This window comes from Bombus fervidus, chromosome 9, assembly GCF_041682495.2.
Source record: "Bombus fervidus isolate BK054 chromosome 9, iyBomFerv1, whole genome shotgun sequence".
In the NCBI taxonomy this organism is placed as follows: Eukaryota; Metazoa; Arthropoda; class Insecta; order Hymenoptera; family Apidae; genus Bombus; species Bombus fervidus.
In genome coordinates, this window is record NC_091525.1 from 12687736 (window position 1) to 12711648 (window position 23913).

Sequence of the window (23913 nt, forward strand, 5' to 3'; positions counted from 1 at the left end):
TCTGAATTATCATCGGTTTCACGATGCTTTAAATATACCGCGCGACAATGTTCGATAGGATATGACGTATGAAATAATTTTTAGGTTAACATCCGATCATTTATTTTAGTACCCTAGTTTTATTTATTATACAAAAAATATATTATTTAATATTGAAATTAATAAAATTGTAATTGCATGTAATATATTTTAGTCACCAACGTACCAAGTTTTATATATGAGTAGAATCTGTTAGAAGAAATGTTGCAAAATCCTATGCGTTTATGAGCGGACTTTACGGAACAGTAAGACAACCATGATTGTTGCTTATAACTTTTGGCCATCTGAGTAAACGAAGAAAACGCACTTTAATTTTTACATATATCTTACATGTTATCATGAAAATTAAAAAGTTTTAAATATATTCGTTTATCGGTAAAGTTCGTTTAATGTAACGAGAAAATTGCAATTTAATTTCGCGTTTTTGTTAAAAACACATGAACGAAGAAAGCGTCATTATTATGATGTTGGTATTGTTATATTGTATCATTATACGTGCGTATATTGGTCGAAGCTACGAAATTTCACTATCAACTATGTATGGAAAACTAGTGTTGCTTCATATGTACATATAAACTAAGCGAATAATCAATTGCATGTCACATGCGTTTAAATTCAAAAGACAGGCAGTTTCCTATGAGAAATCGATGATAATCATAACAATTTTTGTAACTACATAGGGATGCAATAATAAGAAAAGATTTCGTTTTTATACGTTCTCCAGTTTTGATGATGCGCCTGTCGCTTTCTGATCTGTACTTATTAGCAATAAAGGTACGTATATGGGGTACAACGTACCGTGGCTATGTTGCGCAAGTATAACGAAACAGCGAAGCTCAGTTTAAGAAATTTAAGAAGAAAGCTTTTGCTACGTACACGTTCTTTCACGTATAAGTGATGTACGTACATATACAAACAAACTTGCGTCCCATGTGTACAGATACACGTTCGGTATGATCATACATGTAGCATGTTAATATATATACACATATCTGAATATGAACGGGAAAAAGGAAAAAGAAGGTGGGTTAAACATGGAGGGGCGTAATGGCAGAAAAATTGAAAAAGTCTATATCATTGGTGCATATCAGTGCAAACAAACGTAATATATATATCTATACATAGTTTCATACGTATAATTATATGTATATATTTATATATATATTAATATATTATACATATATTAATTATGTTTCCATGTGCACGTAAAGGACACGTTTCCACGCTTTGTGTGCATCCTCTGTTTACGAAGGGCACTTATTGAAAATTGAAGGTGGTATACCACAATGAAAGCCAAATACGAAACCGAGCGAACAAAGAACGCTGGGCAAATGCGTATATCGAATGGTGGGAGACGTAGAAAGGATAACGCGAAAGGAAATCTAAAGGGGGAGGATTATCACGGTGGACTGCTACAGAAAACTTTTTCGGATAGGGAAAGTTAAGAAAAATTATATATATATGTATGTGTATTCAGTCATCGGAGAAACGCATTTGGGAAATCTACGAAAAAGCAATGGGAAATGTCTGGCAACAGCACACCGTCCGGGGGTGAAATAAAGACAGGGGTCGAGCGAGCGAGAGAAATAGAGAGAGAGAGACAGCGCGCATCCAAATTTCGGAGGGAAAACTCCTACCTTTTACTGGGATAATCTGGGATTTTCAGAGCGATGTCATAGCAGAGTACGTTGGTTGCGCTAGGCGAAACCGACGGTCGGCGATGGCCGTGCAGCTCACCACTGAGAACACTGAGGTCGCTCCATGTCTCTCACTCGACCCAAGCCACGACCCCGCCCATTATGGGCCTACTGATATTCTCGAGGCCGTATGTTAAACCATAAACCACCAAGTACGTTCATATGTTTAATTAATCTCGCCCGTAAACCACCAAAAATATTGTATGATATTCCGCGTAGCAATATCTACGTCGTAAGATTATCAGCGTTCTTGGCCACTGACGTCAAGTCAAACGCTTTCACGAACTTCGCTTATTTCGCCGTAGGTTAATGGCGGCACCACTTGCTTGCCTCATAGTGGTCGCGTTGTTATCCACCAATATCGACAGAGAAAAGCCTCGATTAAGTAGCATAGTTTCGTCGCATTCTAATTCATGATAATTTTATTCTATTTTCTCTTTTCATTTAATACCGCTTATCTTTGAAACTTTGACCAATAATTCACAACAAATTTCCATTAATATTATAAAAATAAGCTTGTTTTTGTTTTTCTTAATGTCTGAGCATTTGGACTTTGTATAAGCGCACTGTCAGTGTATACAAATGCGTACAGATACATGCGTAGACTTTGGTAAGTTTAAAAACATATCTACGGTGGGAGAACACGCTAATCGTTTTCCGCACCATCCACCTCTATAGACTATTCCTTCTTCAGTTCTTGCGTCGTAATGTTTTATAACTTACTTCAGATTCCATCGGATTCCATCTAAAGACTATATGTATTCTTCATTTTTTTGAGATTACACACATGTATAGAAAGACATTGCAATTTAAAGATTTTGCATTATTTAACATTACTTTTAAATTCTACTATAATTTTTCAAAAATTCAAATCATAAGCGTGTAAGTTATGGAGAAGTGGTTTGAAATTGTAGTTACTGACATTACCATCCATTTTTTTATGTACACCTTCCCCTACGTATTTCTTTAAGTATTTTTTCGAACGTTTCAAGGTGTAGAACGTTACATTTTGTGATTTTCCATTCATCTTTACTAAAGATGATCTGATAAACAAAGAGAGAAACAATAAAGGGTGTAAAATCATTCCTTAAATTCAGTATCATGAGCTGTCGTGGTCGTGCCTCGCTGTATTCCACCAATCAGCGTGCCTTACCTTCCGATCGTTATATACAAATTAGTTTATTTAGTAATTTCAATATAAAATATACCAAACGCTAATATTTTCCGACTTCAAAAAATGCATAGATATTTTTAATGTTAAGAAGGCTATTAATTTTTAATTTTGTAAAGATTTCAAAACGAACCTAATGACTCATACGAAAAAAGCCGAAACAACCCGAGACAGAAGCTACGCGACTGGCTAGATGAGATCACATGATGCTGTTCGCTATTGGTTCAGACGACTGTGCTGGAGGGATATTCATAGTCCTTAAGTTTCGCTTGCTTCTTCATAAAGGCAAGAGAGAGAATGGGAGATGGATCTTTCTTACGGTAACATGGTTTACGAGTTCGATCGCAGTACATATCCGGTTTCAGCGAGTGTTTAGTGTGGATTAGTGAAATGATGAATATGAGTTTAAAAGTGAAACGGAGGAAAAAAGGAAAATGAAGAGAATTGTAAAAAGAGAAGCAGAAATTTGACAGACGTTGCTGAACATGGATATGATAAAATATCAGTTTTTAAGATAGAATAAACGTCGTTTGAGTGCGCGTACATATACAGAACGTACTAGATATTGCTGATAAAAGTTAATTTCACGTTTTATGAACATATGTGTACATGCGCATGCGCATTGCGAAGGTACGAATACGTAGAATTTCGCTGTCGAACGGTGATCGTATTGTGAAAAATCCGTGCGGAATAGCGAAAACAAACAACTCGTGTCCGCCATCTTGTGCCTCTCCAGCTGCGTTAAAAAAAGGAAGTGAGAGTGTGAGAGAGGGAGAGAAAGAGACGAAGGAAGAGAGAGGAAGAGTGAGTGAGTGTGAATTCCGGGGAACGACGCGTGTGATTTTTATTTGGTGAGGAAGAAAAAAAAGTGTAAGCAGAGGTGACCAACGGTCACCGAATGTGGTCAAATTCGCAAAATACACGAATAGGGAGGACTGCGAGAGAACTCGAAGTAAGAGAGGCGAGGTAGCATTGTGCTCAGAAGGAGGTTCGTAGGGTACCCCACCATTTATTGCCCCTACCCTTTTGCCCTGGATCCCGAGATTATTGCGCAGTTAGAAAATTCATTGAATATAAAGACCGCCGAAAACTTGATTGCATCTTTAGAAAGTGGCCCGCGGACATCATAAGGTAAGTCTTTTGATATAACTTCAAAATTAATTACTTATCGCCCCCTGTTGTAATTTCAATGCAATGTGTTTGATTTTATTTTCTTGTTATTTACTATTTTATATTTGTTATATTTATATATATTTATATTTATTATATATATATATATATCTTTATTCATTACAAAAATAATAATAAAATCAACTTTTGTAACAACTTTTTGCCTTACAATAATGTCGAGTCACATTCGTAGCGTAGGTTAACAAGCTATATACAACGGAAGGAAACTGTATTTATATCGGAGTTTAAGATATTCCTATACCGCGTCAATTTTATTATCAATATATATTATGTGGAATCTCCAGTGACTATAATAAACAAGCAATATGTTTATTATATTATATATTTATTAAATAAATTATAATGCATTATTGTTACCAAATTATAAAAATTAAATTTTTATTGAAAAAGAAAGCCTAATATATAGACTATCGTAATGTATACACATCATAATTTAGCGTCAGATATTGTCAGAAAATATTTGATACTTTTGTTTCTTTTTATAACCAAAATGTGTTAATTTGAACCCTAATTTTAATTCCAAACTACAAGTTTAATTTTGTAGAATTGTACAAATTCAGTATATATTTTAGTTTTATTTTAAATATGACATTGAGACAGTAATCATCTGATGTCAATATATATGTACAGAAATATATTTTTTACGCAAAAAAAATGGTAAGACATGGAGTTAAACAGTGTTATGTTTTATGTATGTTACTTTTATGATCGATCAGTATGGGGTCAGACTTATAGCAGTTGCGTATTGAATTTGAGTAAAACATGTTTCATATTGCTTGGTGATGAAATTTTAATATCTTCGAATGACGCATACCAAATTGTTTTGCCATAAAATAAAATCAAACATTTTCTTATCTTTCCAAATTACTGCATGTTGACGTAATCGTATGCTGATAAATATTAAAAATATCGAATTCACGATTAATAACATTTTTTTGAAGCGTTAGAAAGCTAACGATGGAATTTATTTTTCAGACGGGTTGGTTGACTTCGTGAATGATAGAAAAGACGAAAGTATTATAAAGAAGCCATGACGAATTCGGTACCGAAATTGAAAAACAAAGTAGACCGGCAGGGTTCGCCGAATGTCGGTGTAGAACGATATCATCACCGTTCAAGTGCAATCAAATCGTCAACATTTTTCCACAACAGTGGAAGATCTCATGGCAGAAATTCAACCGGCAGACTATCCTGCAGCCCACACAGTTTGTCAAAGGGTTCAAGAAATTCGCCGTTGCGATATGAGTACAGTCCGCGCGGCAGTCCAACAAGCAGTTTCTATGCGGGTGCAAAGTTTTCCGAACCACCATCTCCTGCGAGCCTTCCAAAACCACCGAGCCATTGGACTACGAGACTGATGAGCAGTTGTCAACAATCCGACAGGAGTTGCGATATTTCAAATCATCTAAAGATGATACTAAACGTCCAAGCCTGATACCTAAAGACCAACAAACCGCTAAAAACGGTTACCAGCTCCTAAAAGCAAAGAGACAGGTACGATATTATCGTTCTCTTACTCTTGGATTTAAGGATGTATTTTTTCTCTTGTATGTGATGTCAAGCTGTTCGTTTTAAACATAGCAAACAAAAAAAACAGAAGTGTTTATAACTGCGCGATAACACAATCTCTTAAGAACGATACGCGATTAATATTGCAACAAGAAAAACAGGGCACCAGCGTCTTCAGTTTCATGGTATCAGATGCTGAGCGGATGAAGAAAGAACAAACCAGGATTCGTTGTTTAAAACTATACAAAACGTATAAACATTGAGTATGAAAGACGCAGGTGCGTCTGCCGTGAACCATGATTCAAGTAACTTGTAACAATTCTATTATGCGCCGTCTATGAAGATATAAACGTATGTATTTTAGATTATTATTATATATGATTAACTCGCAGAGACGCATACACATACACAAATACACAAACTCTATTATATTATCTGTTTGACGAAATGGTACGAAGACATAGGCAAAGCTGCATTAGCTATTTTTAGAAACAATAGCTATATACTCTTTATTTTTCTTTTTTTTTTTTTTAAATCAAAATTGCTACATCCTAGCACTGTTGATTATTGACAGTATGTTTTATTCTTTTTTCAATCGCAACCCGGAATTCTTTCCAAAATAGTTATTTAAATCTTTACACAAGATGTATGCTAATTGCTTTTTTTCCCTCATCGAAAGATACTTTATATTTACAACATAAGTGGTAAACTTTAAGTATTATATATATTCATCTACTGCTCTTTAGCATAAACCTAAGTATCAATTAAGTGTATATCAGACTAATTATTATTCCTATGTAACTGCTTGCCTCCCAGGTTCAGTTAAGTTGTCGATAGTTTTGGTAGAATCCAATGTTCAATGAATCGTAAGGACATAATCAAATTATCCTTGAAAGGTTTATCGGAACAAAATTTTTTGGTTTCTGTTTATCTTCTTTTACTACCGAAGATATTCTTACTCATTTCGCAGCTTTGCAATAGTTCTGCAAAGCATTACATAAGATTTAAGTGACGTGTTTCCAGCGTGCATACATATGAAATCCCATAATTCATCAATGAAAAAATGGGATTAAATTGTGTGAAAATGTAAAATGAATGATAGTGAAAATAATCTGATATATGCTTGATGAATGTTTATTAATTTTTGTTCTCTATTTTTTCAGCAAATTCGAGATTAAGCAATGCTTCTGCTTAAGTTAACAAAATTTTTACGAAGGTTTTCTTTAAGTGACAAATTTAATTTTTATCTAATATAAAAAATGTGGTCAGAAGCTTGTCATGAAATTTCATTATAAAGTGATTTTATTTAAATTTGGAAATTAAATTTGGATATAGTTTATTATTTAATACTAAAATTATGAGTTAATACAATTTTTTGGTTCAGTTCTAAACATATATATCTCAAAAGTAAAATTTTTGCTGTTTTTATACTATTATAAATGATTTTTTTCTTTCTAACGTTGCACTCGTTACATGACACAGATAGTAACAATGATTTTTAATTTTTCTTGCATTTTTCTTTCTTTTTTTTTTTGTTTTTAATTTTTTTTTTTTTTTTTTTTTTTTACCTAAGATACGATCATATATTTAATCAAGTAGACTGACCAAATTATTTGAAGTGGTGTTTTAACTAATACGTTTTTTTCTTTTTATCTAAAAGGAGGCACTATTTTTTCTTTTTTTTTTTTTTTCTTTTCTTAAATTACGTTAGTTTCATTCTTTCTTTAGTAATTACTTTCTTTCTTCTTTCATAAGTTTAATTTTTAAGATGAATTACGAAGATAGGTTTCGGTATATGTATATGCAGATCTCAAGAAAAAGCTACAGAGTGTATCCATGCGTGTGAATGTATATATAGCTTGCGTGAAGGAGTGAAAGAGGAAGAGAGAGAAGATAACAAAAATGTGCAATTTCGAACTTTCAATTACTTTCTCCATCTTTGTAGTCTCGTAAGGCAAAACAAATTTTTAATTGTATCTATAGCATCTAACAGCGGTATGTCTCACAGAATGATTGACAGAAATTCTGATGTAAAATCGAGAGGAGTTTCATTGGTTTTCGAATTTATCAACGGTAGTTAGTAAATATTATCTCGATTCGTTCTCTTTTTCCTTTTTGGGAATCGTCGCTGTGTGGCGGTTCGCAGAAAGCGAAAGAGAGTTACAATTTCGAGAAAAAAAAAAAAAAGAAAGAAGGGATTATATTAATCGACATCCGTCTTCATTCCTTTTACTCTCACAATAATTCGATTATTTGATGGGTATATATATATATATATCTTTCCAGTTAGATTAGTTTCTTTGAATTCGTTTCCCTTTCTTAGACATCGTATCTGTTCAAGGTTCTTTGACAGTTTCAAATTTCTCTTCGTCTAAGTTTCCATAGAGAAAAATAGTTTTTTTTTTTTTTTTTTATGATAGCACATGTGTGATAAGATAAGAGCTTGAAGATAAAGGTTGGTCGGCATACTTGTTGCTAAATAGTTTCTGCTCTCGACGGAAGAGGAATTGTCGTAATTGGTCAGATGAAAAAACAGTCTAAAATACAGAGATAGGATCGCATCGATAGAGAATCGTTCTTATAGCATACATAGTTTTGTCACTAGCAATATACGCATAAGTTCCAAAGATTTTTTAAGTGAAGGGATTTCTATCGAGGGTCTTCGTTAAACGAAATACTTCGAACTTCGTTCGTTTGGTGTTTTTGATTCGAAGGAGGAAGTACAACGATATGTCTTACACAGATTTTAGTATTTGTCCAGTGATTATTATTTTATTAATCGGCTTTAAATTGTATATTTATAATTATATTAGATGTGGTATTCAAACGATAATTGTAAATACGTGCCAGGATTCGAATGGAAGATTTTCAAATTCGGTACGAGTTTTTTTTTCTTAAGACCTCATTGGGCGCGAAGTAAAACGAATTAAGCACTGCCGTCCTGTGAGAGATCGATGAAATCGATTAGCTTTGAGCGTATGGAGATTATCGCACAGACGCGCATCCTTTGCGAATCGTGTAAATAAACAGACGAACGTTGACAAAGAAGTTGTAAATCTCAAACAACATCTGTAAATGTATTGTAAAAAAAAAAGATTTAAAAAAAAAATAAAAAAAAAAGAAAGAAAGAGGAAGAATTAGTGTACATACGGCGAGAGAGAGAGAGAGAGAGAGAACCCAGACGGACGATGTGTAATTATGTATATCTCATATACATAAAGGGTAAATTAATCGAAATATCTCGGTGGTAACGGCGTTTTGTTCCGTTCCGATTGAGAGCAAAAATCTTGAAAAAAGTTTGAAACTTTAAGTAACAGCAATACGAGTAATTACCTGCTCGAGTCTCGGAGAAGTGCAAAAAATAGTCAGTATGTGCAAAAGTGAAACATTAAAAAAGAAAAAAATACAGAAAACGTAAAAAAAAAAAAAAAAGAAAAAAAAATAGTAAACAGTTGAAGGTTGCCAGAAGACTCGGTTCGAGCGATCTTTGAGACGAACGAAATGTAGCGGGAGAGGAAAAAGGGCCGCTATTGCGTGGTAAAAGTGAGAGAAATTATATGAAAGAGGAAGAACTGGCGTCCGAGAAAAGAAAGCGACGCCAAAGAAAAAAAGGGCACGAATTACAAAGTGAATAATCAACCAATCGATAATATTAATTTAAAAGATGGTAAGAAATTAGCTGTGATGATGACTCTATAGGTACTACTAATTTTTAATTGGTAATTGATCAACATATATATATATATATACACACATACATACATATATATATATATTATATATTATATGTATATGATTAAACGATAAGGTGGGATAATTTAAGGAACGTGCAAGTACGATGAATATACGAAAACAAGATAATTACCGCCTTTTTCGAGAGAGAAAAACGCAAATGCCGATACGAGAAAAATATGAAACACACCACACATACACGCTGTGTGTGAGTTGTATATCATCAAGTCGGGAGGATAAGAGAACATAAGTGGGAGAAGGAACATGTTTTTCTTTGTCACAAAATGCGGAGTTTGCCGCGCACTCCGACGTGTATTGCTATTAATTATCCAAAAAAAAAAAGCTTAGTAATTAACGATGTACGTGCGCGCGATCGTGGAACACAAATAAGAGTAAGACAAAACGATGCTCGAAAGCATAATGGAAAAAGGGAAATAGAAAAGTAATGGAAAATAACATGTAGGGTGCAATGTTTTCGTGACAAGAGCAAAGAAATTAATATTATTTAGGAACTCTTTCGAGTACGTCCATCTTGTGTGTCGTAATCCACCTTCGTGACTTTAAGATGAGAATATAGTTAGTAGTTCTAATTATAAGAGCCAACGAGAGAACTTGGGTCGTTTCGAAAAATGGGATCGAGGTCGGGCGGGAATTTTATGTTCGAACGCGTTTCCGGTCGAAGAGACGCCAGAACGTAGCTAAATGATATATGCTTCTTTCCGTTTCAGGTTTACGCGAATATTTTCTACGCGATGAATTTAAAACGTACTGTTTGAACGAAAAGAAGTTGCAAGGGTTTTTTTATTTTACGTTTTCAATTCGTTTTCATTTTTATGACAAATGGTAAAAGTTAGGGCAAAAAATGCTGATAACAACACGATTAATAATACGAGACGATCCATTCTCGACTGGCATTTATTGTGATATTGTAACGTACAAAATCGTTCGTCGCTAGTTACACGAAAAATCGAAGAATAATCAATAAGACAAAATTAAGATTATCGTGAATGCTTTATGGATGTATCACGTGTTCATTTTGTAAACTAAAATACCACTCTTAGTGAAAATTTTAGCAGTTCGTTTCTTTGGTTAGATTATAGCTAATTAATTTTAATGTCAATGACATTATAGCCTTATTATACTTGTTTGTAAGGATAAAACAATACCTCCAGATATCTGTTTAACGAGATTTGTGCAAAAAGGAAACTAGAATCGCTTTAGGTTAAAAGTTTATATTTAATTATCTTTATTTTTTCAGAAATTTTCTATGAAATTTGTTTTCTGTATATATCGTACTATTAGGTTACTAAAAAAAAAAAAGCTTTTCAATGAATATTCACGAATACAAGTTTCGTAGAAAGTAGACGATCGTCGTTCTTTATATGTTCACGTGAGTGCGGCATCATTGACTCCCATATATACACCGTGATGCATCCGTCGACGAACATCGTGCGACATACGAATGCACGTAGAAAATGGCTACGTGCCCTCGCATGTCCTGTTTCAATTTATCTATACACGTGTATATCTTTATACCTTTTGAATAATTTCTTTTGCTGGTCTCTTTTGGAAAAAGGAAAGGGTTAACCGTAACTAATAATTCTAATTCTACTTTAATTTCGCATAACTCTAATGTAGAGCCACTGAACGTTATGGGAAGGGAAAAAGTATAATAATTATTGTACAGAAAAAGGAAACGCGTCGAAATGGTAATATTTGTTCGCTTCTTTGATCGGTTCCTTGAAAGAAATATTTTTTTTCATTCGTCGTTACATCGGACTAGGTGTGTTGTGTATCTTTTCTGGATTGTAAATTAGCTTTTGAGTTTCCATGAAAACCGACGGGATACATCCCCCGTTTCTTCGATGTGTTATCAGATTCTTCGATGACGCATAACGAGGAGAAGCACTCGTCCGGATTCTTCCGATGGAAATTTCGTTTATTTTTTCTTTTCTTTTTCCAGCTGAACCGCGAATTCTTATATAATTCTGGTTGTGGTTTCTTTGGAAGGTTCTTTTGTGTGTTCAATGGGCATGTTTAAATATTAATTAATTAATTAGGCAAATAATTTGTTATTTTTCGAAAAATGAACGTTATATTTTTTTTTTTTCTTATTTCCATATTTTCTTTTTTTAAAAATTAAGTTTTAATTAGATTAATAAAGCTGTGCTCTTTATCTCTTTTCTTTTTCTTTTCTTTTTTTAAATTACAAGTATACGTACTTTTAGGTTAATGACATCAGGAAGGACATATCAATCGCTCGCTACTTACTCTATTTCTATGGTTCATCATTTACTTTGTTCTATGTAGCTTTATAAATAATTCGTTCTCATAGGTGTGCGTATGTTTTTGGTTTAGGGTGAAATTTTATGTACGTACATGAAAAGAGTTTTTTCTATTCATGTTTTAGAGTTCTCTTCTTTCTTTTTGTCATGTGTATCTGAAAAATTCTCACGTGCGAAAGTGATGTTAAAGAGCAGACGAAAATAATGAATCGATACGAATTTTTGCATATCTGTACTACTTCTCGTTAGGGAAAGAATACCGGCGAACCATTCGTAGAAAAAAAAAAAAAAAAAAGAAAATTCGTAAATAAAACAATGAATCGAGGGGAAAAAATGAGAATGAACTCGCTTATCGGAATAATTAAAGAAGGAACATATAAAAGAAAACAAAATGGAACCAACGTCTTCGAACGACAACGTCAAACAATAAGAAAAACGAACGATAAAGTCGTGTGTCGCGCATCGAATCGTTTTAACCTCAAAAGTATTTTGTCACGAGGTGAGTTCGAAGCGCGACATCGTTTACCAATATACGATGTAATATCGTTTTAAAAAATTGATCTTTTATGCAAGAGAGTGAAAATCAACAGCTCATCGATTTCATACGAAGCACTGATCATTGATACAGGGACACAAACCACAACCACACGAAACACTATGTCGATTAATTAATTAAGCCTTAAATTTAGAATTAAGTTGAGAGGTGTGATGAAAAACCAGAGATAGGAAGAAAAAAGGGAGAGAGAGAGAGAGAGAGGGAGAAAAATGAAAGAAAGCTCTGTCTTTTTGAAGCGCCATGATCAATGACTATATATTCGAATCAATATATTTTAAACACACGCATGATTTTAGTGGGTAAATCGATTGATGTTATTATTCCGATCTAAATCGTTCCTCCTTTTCTCTTTCATTTCAACTTCGTACATATATCGTATTCGGGGATTGTTCGTGTTTCATTTACAATTTTTAAATCATTCTCGTTGAAAGAATCGTCAAAATTCGAGACATGCGCTTTGATCTCAACCGTTCTTGCGAAAGAAACACTTTCATTTCGTTTTATTTCGATACCAAGGGAATCTAGTAGTGGTCGTAGAATCACGCGGAAATCATTCGAAATCGGTCATTTTCATTCGCTGTTCGATAGTAAAGGATTGGTAGGTTGAGTGTCGCTTTGCATTCGAACAGAGAGTTACATCGAATTCGAGGCGACACTCTCTTCGATGTCACCGAATGACAACGAAAGAAAAGAAACAAAGATTATATTGACCGCGTGATTCTACGACACGTATTTATATATCGATCGAAAAAAAAAAAAAAAAAGACATTTTCGAAGAGCTAGACCATTGTTAAGGAGAGTACGATTTTTACCTACGGTAGCAAGGAGAAGTTTCTCGTAATCTATCGATTGTTTACTCGTGTAAATTCCATAACGCATCTCTGACGAGCCTGTCGATGACAATATTTTTTATCCTTCTTCCTGCTGCTGCTCGTGAAAGTCCAGCCGTACGTCAGCGCGATGCGTGACCACAAAACATACACAACCCCTATTTTTTCTTTTCTTATATCTTATTTCGGGAAACTAGCTGGAAGAAAATATATAATTGCAAAAATCACGCAAAAATCATGGTAAACGACGCAAAACAAATGGCATGAAATTATTACGTATTATGATAGAACAAGTATCCGTGTCGTTCTGATGTGCGGCTATACTATTAAATAGTAGGGCAAACGGATTGGTCGCAATTGCGGCAAGTAAAGGAAAAACGCACTGACTATTTTAGCGAATCGAGATTCGACCATGTACCTTGATATATACCTTGAGCGTGTTTTCAGAAAGTATGTGTGCGTCGGTGATACCGTGTGAGTGAGAGAGAGAGAGAAAGAGAGCGAGCGAGAATGCGAGAGTGTGCGTGTATGCGAGCGTGCCAAAAGAAAAATTGCGTGAGTTTAAGAACGTGCGAGACAGAATAAATATAAAAATATATATATTAAATATATTATATACGAAACAGGAGGGAGAGACTCTCGCTCTTGAAGAAGAAAAGAAACGGACGCGTTTTATCCTGTGCATTGTTAACGCAAACATCGTTATATGGTTATACTCGTTCGAACGATTCGCAAAACGAATAGTTTAAACAAAGAGAAGAAACGACGAAAAAATCATAAAAGGAATTTACCTGGAAGAACGCGCCCGTTTAACTTCTCTCGATTTCTCGCACGTGCAGAGCGGTTTGTGCGTCATTGTGCGGTCGATACTAAGGAGAAAGCAAAGCGACACACGCATATTAGCATATAACCGTGTGTGTGTGCGTGTATGTGCGTGTGTGTGTAGTTCGAAGAAAAAAGCATTTAGAAAGATAATCATGCCATCGCCCGCACGTGCGCGACAATAATTTTTCCTACGTATAGCCGGTGTGCGAAGTAACTTTAGTTTCTTTCTTCTCCTTTTTGTTTCATGACTCAACGAGGGGAATAACGTTTGCGCGGTGGTAAATTCTGAAATTTTGCAAGATAGAAATTTCCTACGTAGGAAGTAAAATTGTACGTTACTCGTATAGATACGTTTCGAATCTAGTCAATTGATAAATTAACGGGACTACTAGATGTCCATTCCATGTTTGATCGGCGGCCATCTTGAGCCGTAGACCTAGTTTCCACGCTACTCAGACCCATCAACCTAGTAACTACCAGTAAATTTTAACTGTAAGAGTAGATCGACTCTATGTATTATAATTTGATGTTGTTTAATCGATTAACTGCCTTTTTTTCTATTTTAACGAATTTTACAGCTGTACCTATGATCAGTATTGTTTTAGTTTATTGTACAAATTTAAGTAATTTGATGTAGTGACAGCTGCTCTTATAGCTAAGTTATCGTTATGCAAATTATGCAGCAGTCTCTCTATCATCTTTTAAATGTAACTTACAAGCGATCTAAATTTTCGAAGGAGGAGGATTTTCATTTTTTTCCTTTCTTCTTCCAAGATTTTGGGAACTAGTACTTCGGATCGCAAAAGAAATTTGTTTAGAAAATATATAAGATTAATATAAGGTCTAACGAAAATGACCTTTCTCTATCGCGCAGATGTTTCTTCTCCGTTTAAGAGTTGCGTCCTACAAACCATGTGGCATTTCTTCTTCGAATGATTTCTCTTACCTTCTTTTTTTTTTTTTCTTTTTTCTTTTTTGTCCTTTCGTAAGCTTACAATTTTACAACCGAGCATCGTTGTACAGAGCATTGTTCTACGAAACTCTGATCTGCTTTAAACCGAATGAAAATGTAGAGGTATTTAAAAAAAAAAAAAAAATGCTAAAACGAACGTGGTAGACTTGTACGGTGCACCAAAGGGCACTATCCATTCGAGGAAGCTTGTACTCAAGGAACGACGGGTCTTTATTCATTCGCGTTCACGAGAAATCTAAGATTTTCTCGTGTTACCTTTTTTCGAATTCATCTTCTTGACAACAGCATTAAAAAATATATTTTGAATCTAGGAAAAAAAAAGAACAAACAAAAGAAAGAAAGAAAGAGCGACAAGCATAAAAAAGAAAAGAAGCGAAAAATCGATGAACTATGTCGATTATCAACCTGTCGTCTTCGAGAGTATAAGCTTCGCGAGTCCGATAAGATTATACAAAAAACAAAAAAAACACAGAAGATCAGAACTTTTGTTCTGTCGTTCCCCAACGAAATAGCGGCGACGAGTTTATCGTTAGACAGTAAATTATATAGGTATAAGTAAACTTTACCGAGTCGCGATTTCCGCGATACAAGACGATAAGATTAAACGAAGTTAAGAAGTAAAAAATGGATGAGAGTCGTACGAACGATGCAGGGATAGAAACGACGTAAGATAACGATGTATAAAACGACAAAGTGATGGAATTTCTCATTCGTGTCTCTTTAATAAAACTCCGTCGTGGACACGATGCAATTTGCTGTCAAGTTTTAGAGTACATAAGAAAATAGAGGTTATATAATATATATATATATCTATTATTGTACGTAAAACACACAGAAGCAGTACGTTTAAGATTCGAATCGTGCGCATACATAAGAAACACTGTATTATAAAAATATCGTAATAAGAGTGACCGTTTCGCAAATAACAAGTTTTTTTTTTTGGAAGAGGACCGATCGATGAAAAAGAAAAGCGGATCTAAGCGAAAGAAAGGGAAAAAAAGATAAGATCCGCGAGCAATTGTATATAAATGCGTGAAGCGAAATTCGATCGTGCGAGCCATAGCGAGCGCGTGAAAGAGAATATTTTGTTATGTAAAAAAAAAAAAAAAACCGACTGAGATGAAGCAGAAGGAGAGAGATTCATTTTTGGGATACAATGTGGCTGCAGCATATTTTCGAACGCACGTTTCGAGTTATCGTCTGATCGATATACATATGAATCTTTTTTGCGGCCTCAAACTTGTAGAGAGGAATAAAGCGACGAAGACGAAGAAGAAGAAGAAGAAGAAGAAGAAGAAAGATAGGAAAGAAGAATGGTGGCAACAAGAAGCAAAATGTACGGCGTCGTTACGCGCAGGAACGAGATTTCTTTATCATTCCGACGGATGGACTTATAACTTGGTCGCTTTCATATTTAAAAAGTAAGAAGAATCATAAAGAAAAGTACATTCCGGTTCACAATAAATCGCCGATTCTTCTCAAAATGGCGATTGTACGATTTACCAACAAATCATTCGCATCATGGTATATATTATACCGAAGAGGAGAGAGAATCTCGACTGGACGCAACTCCTGTCGAATTTTTATTTCTTCGAACGAATGAAAGTAGAAGATGAAGATCGAGAGAGGACCAAGAAGAAGAAGAAACAAGGGAGAAATAAAATCGAGGCAAGGGGATAACGGGAAACTTAACGATTGCGCGATCGACCAGAATAGATAAGGATTATCGATTGGCCACCTTTCGACGCGCATCCCGTTGTTTCCTTGGCGAAACAATCGTCTCGTGTTTGCGCGTCCGACGTGAAAACCAGGGCTGTTATTTGTAATGAAGAAACAGAAGAAGAAGAAATCAGGATATTACGTACACGAGAGGCAATTTCTCGTGCGGGTAAAGAAAAGACTCGAAATTTTTTTCGATGATATAATAAATAATTAATAATCGTCCACTATGAGGTTCGACAGAGGAACAATTATTTTTTGCCGTTTTTTCTCCTATCAGAGAAAGAAACATCTCGAGGTTTCATTGCTATAGAGCGATGGACCAGCTACGACACAGCGAGATGATTATTGCGAACGGCGATGATGATAATATAACGATGATCCTCCAGGAAAGCTAAAGGAAACTGAAACAGATAGCCAGTAAGTACTTGGAGAACAATATGGCGAAGGAATATATATCCAAGTCGTACCTAAAGCATAATCATTTATATATCGTAGTTTTGGTATTGTTATTCGAGTACGTATACGCGCGTTTTTTTTTTTTTTCTCGAAGAAAGTGTAGTAGACGCGTGACCAATGGAAGAGGAGGAGGAGGAAGTACGAAGAAGATACAAAAGGAAAAGTTTGTCGACGATAATAAAATGATAGAAAGAAGAAGAAGAAGAAGAAAGAGCGTAGGTAGCAGCATTATGAAATGGAAGATTAATCACGAGTAAAAGAGGAAGTATAATAATGTCTTTCAAGATTGATTATTATTGATGAAGAAGAAGCGAGAAAGTGGATTTGAACGAGATTGGAGCGAATGTAAGAGGATTTCTAAAAAAACCATCAGAAAAAATGTCTTTTTGAGAACAAAAAGCGCCAAAAAAATCAATGTATAAAAAAACCAGTGAAGAGTATGCGTGAGAAACAGTGCGAGTGGAAAGAATGATTGAAGATAAAAGTAAGGAAGTATCAACAACGCAAGGCAAAGTTTACAGAGGACAGCAATGAATGCAGATGATATCAAGAGACAAAGCAAAATGTACACGTAGAATTGAAAGTGTTTTGGTGTGCAATAGTCGTCGAGGAAGGTTAGATCAAGCCGAGAAGACGTAAAAACAGAAAAAGAAAAAGATTCTTGAATCCTCTTCCGTCTAGAGACAAGGATTTGATGTGAGGATCTTTTTTGTAGAAAGTTTTGAAGCAGAAATTTCTGACGGGATTCGTGAGATAAAAGTCAGAATTGACTTTATTTGAAAAGTATCTCGATACAGCACAAGTGCAGGCACACACACTACACACACACAAGCCTACATACATATACATGCATATAGTTCATTCATATACACACATATGTACATAAGAAGAAAATGAAAGAAGCAGAACTAAGAGGTTTAACGTCAGAAATAATGCGCGCTTATGTGAGTCACGTGTGTAAAATTCGAATTGAATGAACACTGGACGCACATTTATTACTACCACCGCTACTATCTGTATATCACGCGGTATATGTTAACGAGAGTAAACGCAAAAGTGCGAGAACCTTCGAGAGAATGAATGTGATGGTACGTTGAAACGAACGAGGAAAAAAGCTGATAAGTGACGGAACGCCTGAAAATTTTCTCAGTAACCGAAAACCTATATACCGTTTTACCAGACTTCAGAAGACGAATATATACATACACACGTGTATACAAAAACACGCCACAAATTGAAGCTTCTTTGATCTCCATCTATCGTACGAATGGATCTGCTCCTTCGAAAAAAAAAAAAAAAAAAAAAAAAATCAGAAGAAGAAAATAGAGCAACAAGAGAAAATTTTTAACGTTTCCTGGTATCGTAGACAATCCTGTCTTTTCTTTCTACCTATTCTTTTCTTTTATATTTTTTCCCCTTAATTTCTTTCGCTTTCATCGTCCTTTCCTTTTGATAATGACGAAGAACTACCGGCCGAAAGTGTATGCAGCAAAGAAGCGCTCAGCTTTGTTCTCCAATACTCTTCGACGATAATATTACTAATCCCGTTTCTACCTTATACTATACTTTACACACATTGCGCATATCCCGTCCACATTTCCTCTTTATTATTCTTTATTTCTTTAGGGCCCTTTTCAGGGCCCGCAAACGTGTCATTCATGGAGTAACAATTTCTCGGATAAACTAAACATCGACAACAATCCGTCCTTTTCAGGACGAAAATTTAAGAAAGTCCGTTTGAGCACGAACATTTAAAACCGTTCTCTTCAGAACGGAAATTAAAAATCGTTCTTTTCAGAACGAAGATTAAAAACCGTTCTTTTCAGAACGAAGATTAAAAACCGTTCTTTTCAGAACGAAAATTAAAAATCGTTCTTTTCAGGACAAAAATGCCATACTTTTTTTCAGGAGAAACACCTAAATGTATGGTTGAAAACATTTGAATTATTAGCAGCTTATTTTTCATTTTTTTGCAATGTTCTGGGACGAACTAAATATCGACAACAATCCGTCCTTTTCAGGAAGAAAATTTAAGAAAGTCCTTTTGAGGACGAACATTTAAAACTGTTCTTTTCAGAACGAAAATTAAAAATCGTTGTTTTCAGAACGAAGATTAAAAACCGTTCTTTTCAGAACAAAGATTAAAAACCGTTCTTTTCAGAACGAAAATTAAAAATCGTTCTTTTCAGGACAAAAATGCCATACTTTTTTTCAGGAGAAACACCTAAATGTATGGTTGAAAACATTTGAATTATTAGCAGCTTATTTTTCATTTTTTTGCAATGTTCCGGGACGAACTAAATATCGACAACAATCCGTCCTTTTCAGGAAGAAAATTTAAGAAAGTCCTTTTGAGGACGAACATTTAAAACCGTTCTTTTCAGAACGAAAATTAAAAATCGTTGTTTTCAGAACGAAGATTAAAAATCGTTGTTTTCAGAACGAAAATTAAAAATCGTTGTTTTCAGAACGAAAATGCCATACTTTTTTCAGGAGAAACACCTAAATGTATGGTTGAAAACATTTGAATTATTAGCAGCTTATTTTTCATTTTTTTGCAATGTTCTGGGACGAACTAAACATCGACGACAATCCGTCCTTTTCAGGAAAAAAATTTAAGAAAGTCCTTTTGAGGACTAACATTTAAAGCCGTTCTTTTCAGAACGGATATTAAAAATCGTTATTTTCAGGGCGAAGATTAAAAACCGTTGTTTTCAGAACGAAGATTAAAAACTGTTCTTTTCAGAATGTATATCCATTAACATAATATTTGCAGAGTAATGATGTTTTAATCATAGCATCCGGTAAAGTATTGTTCAAGGTATCTGCATAAACACCGAAAAAGGTTATGGAAGAAATCCGCTATAGAACGTTCAGGAAGTTTAAGTGTGTCACGTTTCACTAGAAAAGCAAATAAGTTTTACGATTTGTTTGGTTTCTTCATCATACATTTCATTATGAAAGAAGCGTGTTGAAATAATCCTTAAGCGCTTTATTACTTCTCAACAAAGAATTATATACTTATTTATACGATTCAACTTCTTTGAAAATTAGTCATAAGACGTATGTATCTGTTTACGTGATATGCAATAGGAATGAAATAGTACAAATTCATATCTAAATGGAACATCTAGCAGTTTTTAATTTATTACTGTACATTTCACTATACGTCGATGACTCACCAAAAATTAATCATGACCTGAACAATTGCAATCTATGAGCACTTAATAGAGACTTCATAATTGAAATTTGTTGTACACATGTAAAATACGAAAGAATTATAAGTCATTTTATGGACAAGACGTTTTAAAAATAAGAAATTTGATTCCGATATAATTTTCAGATACGAATCAAGTTTGTTCCACTTCTCTGTGTGACATTCTTCCTATTTATCTAATTCCTCACTAGTATGAAGCAACAGAATGACAAGAATTTAAATGAAATAAGATAACCTATTGAAGATACAGGCAAGAAGGAGAATTATATTTGTTTATATTTATTTAATCGAATTGATGTTTCTTTCTTTGTAGTGAAACATGATTATTTTTATTTTCTTCGCTTAATCTTTCTATTATGGCCATAATTCTTGTCCTATGTCTGTTATTTTCAAATCTGATTGTGCATACATACTTTGAATTTACGTACCAAAATGAAAGATTGTTATGTTTTGCATGGAAATTCGTGTCTCTTATTTTTCCATTTGAAAGATACAGATAAGAAGATTTACACGATGACGAACAGTTTGTACTTAGTCATGTTGACTTAGTCATGTTGACTTAGGCAGGTTTTTAAATTTTGTAATTACACGCAGGTGTGACGTCAGATATTTGAATGAATCGGCAAAATAAAAGGTAACGGAACTTAAAGGAAACGAGTAAATATAAATATATAAAAAATAAATAAAGAGAAATAAATTGTTGTGTAGTATTAATAAATATATGTTTATATAATGTGGAAGTATTCATTTATTTACTCTAATTTACAATCGTAAACAATTCAGAGAATTGTTCATTTCCCCATAAATTATCGAAAAATGTTACTATAGCATAAATAGAAAAAGGGTAAATTTATACGAGAATTTAAAAAACTGCATTATATTTGATGCACTTTGTGATTAAATCTGCAAATTAAAATATTTTAGTTTCGTTGTGTTTTGAATTGGTGCCGTCTTAAATATTAATTTATAATCGGATGCGAGGCATTATTGCTTCTTTCATACATTTTCGCAATAAATTTCTCAAGTTATTTTTACTCAACGAAGTCTAGTTTAAAATACATGTTAAACTATTTAAATCATAGAATATCTGATGTAGTAATCATATGCTATTAATATCGTGCCTAATTTTGTTGCATGTTATATTTATTAGGAAGAGGAAGTCGGAAATAGAACAGTGTATATTGAAAATGCGTGCGTGCGTGATTGCCTTTTCTTATAAAAGTAATATATGCTGTTACACAATAAATATATACATGTTTTTATGTGGATTACAAGATAATAACATTGATAATACAATGAATACATAAAAAAGCAATTTTATAATGCATATTATTTAATATCTTTATAATAATTGCCTTGGGATTTTCCAAATTTCTATAGTTCCTTGTGTGTCACCAATGGCTACCATATTTCTATAAAACAAGTATTACAAACAATATAATGCAAATTACATATTATTATAAATCATATATTATTGATGTATACTTCAAATTTACATGTACATATCACATGTACTACGAATGCTTACTTTCTTAAATTCACACGTAAGCAGCTAGTGTTTTGTCTATCAGTGGTCTCAAAATTTATATTTGTCACAGATTTTCCATCAGTGACGTTATACAATCTAATCTCCGAGCCAGCACCATAAGTTGCGAATATGTCTTGATTTCCGAGCATCCATGCTAAACCCACGACTGTATTTTCACAAGAAATCGACCTCAAGTTCGTATGCTAGATTATATAAAGATTTTAATCTGTTATGGCGTTCAAAGTACAAAAATAAACGGTAAAATTATTACCTCTTCAAAGTGATATATACGAATTTCTTTGTCAGTGCCAGCAGTGACGAAAAGATTACGCATCGGGGAACATTTAACGCACGTAATACTACCTTCGTGCCTTTCATACTCGTCTACTACAGGATCCATTAGAGTTTCATCATCTACAATTAAAAATTGATTATTGCTTTCATAGAATAAAATAAAATTTTATCCATACCTTCGATAGGAGCAACACGATCTAAGCTACATTTGTATATTCCACCGCATAAGGTACCCACGATAAAAAATATAGGATCCCTGGACGAAAAATCGAAGGCAGTAATACATAATCCGGATTCCATAGCGCGTTCACGTGTGCCACCTGCGCTACGTGGCCTTGAATTTTCTATTGGATTATATTCTTTGGTTAATTTCAGTCTAAAAATATACAATATATATGATTATAAATAAGTGTTTGTAAAAACGTGTTGATAGTATTAAAAGAATTACCGTTTATATTCACGGGCAACTGTAAAATTGGCCATCATCTTGTGTATAAAAATATATCCATCTTTGCTGGAGCTCACAAGCAAAGACACATCATTTATAGTTCTCGCTTTCCAGTACACTTGAGACACACAATCCCCATGGGTACAAATTGTTGTTGGTGCCACTGATACATTGTCTCTTAAATTCCATACAAGAACATCACCTTGGTACAAATAATATTTACAATTAGTTCTTAGTTTATAAATAACATGCTTTTTCTAGAAATTTTACAATTAAGTAAACTACCATTGAATAAACCAGCAGCTATAATGGATGGTTCAGTTGGATGATAAGCCAACGTTGTTATACAGGCATTTGTTTCCAGTGTTTTATTTGGATTATCTGTGAAACTACCCTCTTTTGTTTGATTGTACAATTGCATTTTAGATAGATGGTCACACCATGTTTCGTGGTAAGGAATACCAAAAGAAACTGCCAATGTTCCTCCTCCGATACTCCAACTCATATCACTTACTTTCATCTAAAAATATTATTAAATAACACGAGGAAATGAAAGGAAGTAATAACTATAAAAAACAACAAATGCCTGAGAATCAGATTCAGTGCTATGAATTTTTTGCAGAAGCTGTGTGCTTGTCAATAAATCTTCATCAATTTTTGGTTCATAATCTTCAAATGCATTGGTTCCATAAGATTCATCTAATGCTTCTAATATACAAGGTGTAACTCTATTTAAAAATTGGGCCAGTCTTTCATAGTTCACTTCTGGCTTCTTCTTCTCTTCGGTTATAGTTTGAGTCTAAACAATGCAAAATTATTAAAATCAAATTTGGTCATATTTTTAAGATATATTTACAAATACCTCGACAGTTCTTGTTTCGACGGTTTGCACGGGATTCTGATTATAAACAATTTCTGTTGTTTGAACGTTCGTAGATTGATGCGATCTGGAAAATATTAAACGATTAAAATGAATAAAAGAAAATTGTGATCATATAAATGAAAGAATATGAAATTTTAGGCACGTACTTCGTAGTAGATAATTGTGAGTTGAAACTCACTGCTTCGAGTGAACGATTAGTGAACATTATATATATTGTTAGAAATATTATGTTGTTGCAAAGTTAGTATTTTAAATAGTGTATGAAGTTGTTTATTAAATTACTAAGTATTTTATAAGATTCAAGAGAAAATAAAAACATACGGTAGAGAGCATACGTGTGAATTTACAAATGTGAATCAGCTGATGGATATCATTGCGCCATCTGAATGCAACTATTACAAATGAAAATTGATGCATAGGTGGTAAAGAAGCATGCAATGATGCAAATTAAAATTGCCATTTAAGGAACAATTAAGATATTACTAACCGGCTCGAATGTAACATTTTATACACATACATGTGATCTTAGATACATTTCATACATGTGATCAACAATC

General features: G+C 33.9%; 3 protein-coding genes across 6 annotated transcripts in view; 1 reads left to right on the forward strand and 2 right to left on the reverse strand.

Annotated features, from left to right (window-relative positions):
• Nucleotides 1-2028, reverse strand: part of Mura (ring finger protein murashka) — a 35996-nt gene extending 33968 nt beyond the window's left edge. For 3 of the 4 annotated variants that reach the window (XM_072011185.1, XM_072011186.1, XM_072011183.1), the window contains exon 1: nt 1677-2028. The gene's annotated coding sequence lies outside the window, so the exon portion shown is untranslated. Of the gene's footprint in view, nt 1-205; nt 324-1676 lie in introns of all 4 variants that reach the window. The other variant, XM_072011182.1, reaches the window with a different exon arrangement.
• A 1107-nt stretch (nt 2029-3135) lies between these two features.
• On the forward strand, nt 3136-18634 carry LOC139991249 (uncharacterized). Its single transcript, XM_072011220.1, has 2 exons — nt 3136-4038; nt 5074-18634. Exon 2 carries the CDS (start codon nt 5129-5131, stop codon nt 5531-5533), a length of 405 nt encoding a protein of 134 aa, XP_071867321.1. The 5' UTR covers nt 3136-4038; nt 5074-5128; the 3' UTR covers nt 5534-18634.
• A 2729-nt stretch (nt 18635-21363) lies between these two features.
• LOC139990653 (cytoplasmic dynein 2 intermediate chain 2) lies at nt 21364-23685 on the reverse strand. The gene is made up of 9 exons (XM_072010061.1): nt 23503-23685; nt 23336-23420; nt 23060-23272; nt 22759-22993; nt 22474-22675; nt 22202-22401; nt 22003-22145; nt 21732-21934; nt 21364-21615 (listed from the first exon to the last, which is right to left on the reverse strand). Exons 1-9 carry the CDS (start codon nt 23559-23561, stop codon nt 21546-21548), a joined length of 1410 nt encoding a protein of 469 aa, XP_071866162.1. The 5' UTR covers nt 23562-23685; the 3' UTR covers nt 21364-21545.
• Between the last annotated feature and the right edge of the window lie 228 nt (nt 23686-23913).

Excerpts from the sequence above, each read along its gene's own strand:
- LOC139990653 (XM_072010061.1), bottom strand. The coding sequence starts at position 23,561 with ATGTTCACTAATCGTTCACTCGAAGCAGTGAGTTTCAACTCACAATTA. Across the intron at positions 22,402-22,473 it reads GTTGCCCGTGAATATAAACG|ACTGAAATTAACCAAAGAAT; the intron begins GTAATTCTTTTA and ends GTATATTTTTAG. Across the intron at positions 22,146-22,201 it reads TCGTGTTGCTCCTATCGAAG|ATGATGAAACTCTAATGGAT; the intron begins GTATGGATAAAA and ends TTTTAATTGTAG.
- LOC139991249 (XM_072011220.1), top strand. The coding sequence starts at position 5,129 with ATGACGAATTCGGTACCGAAATTGAAAAACAAAGTAGACCGGCAGGGT.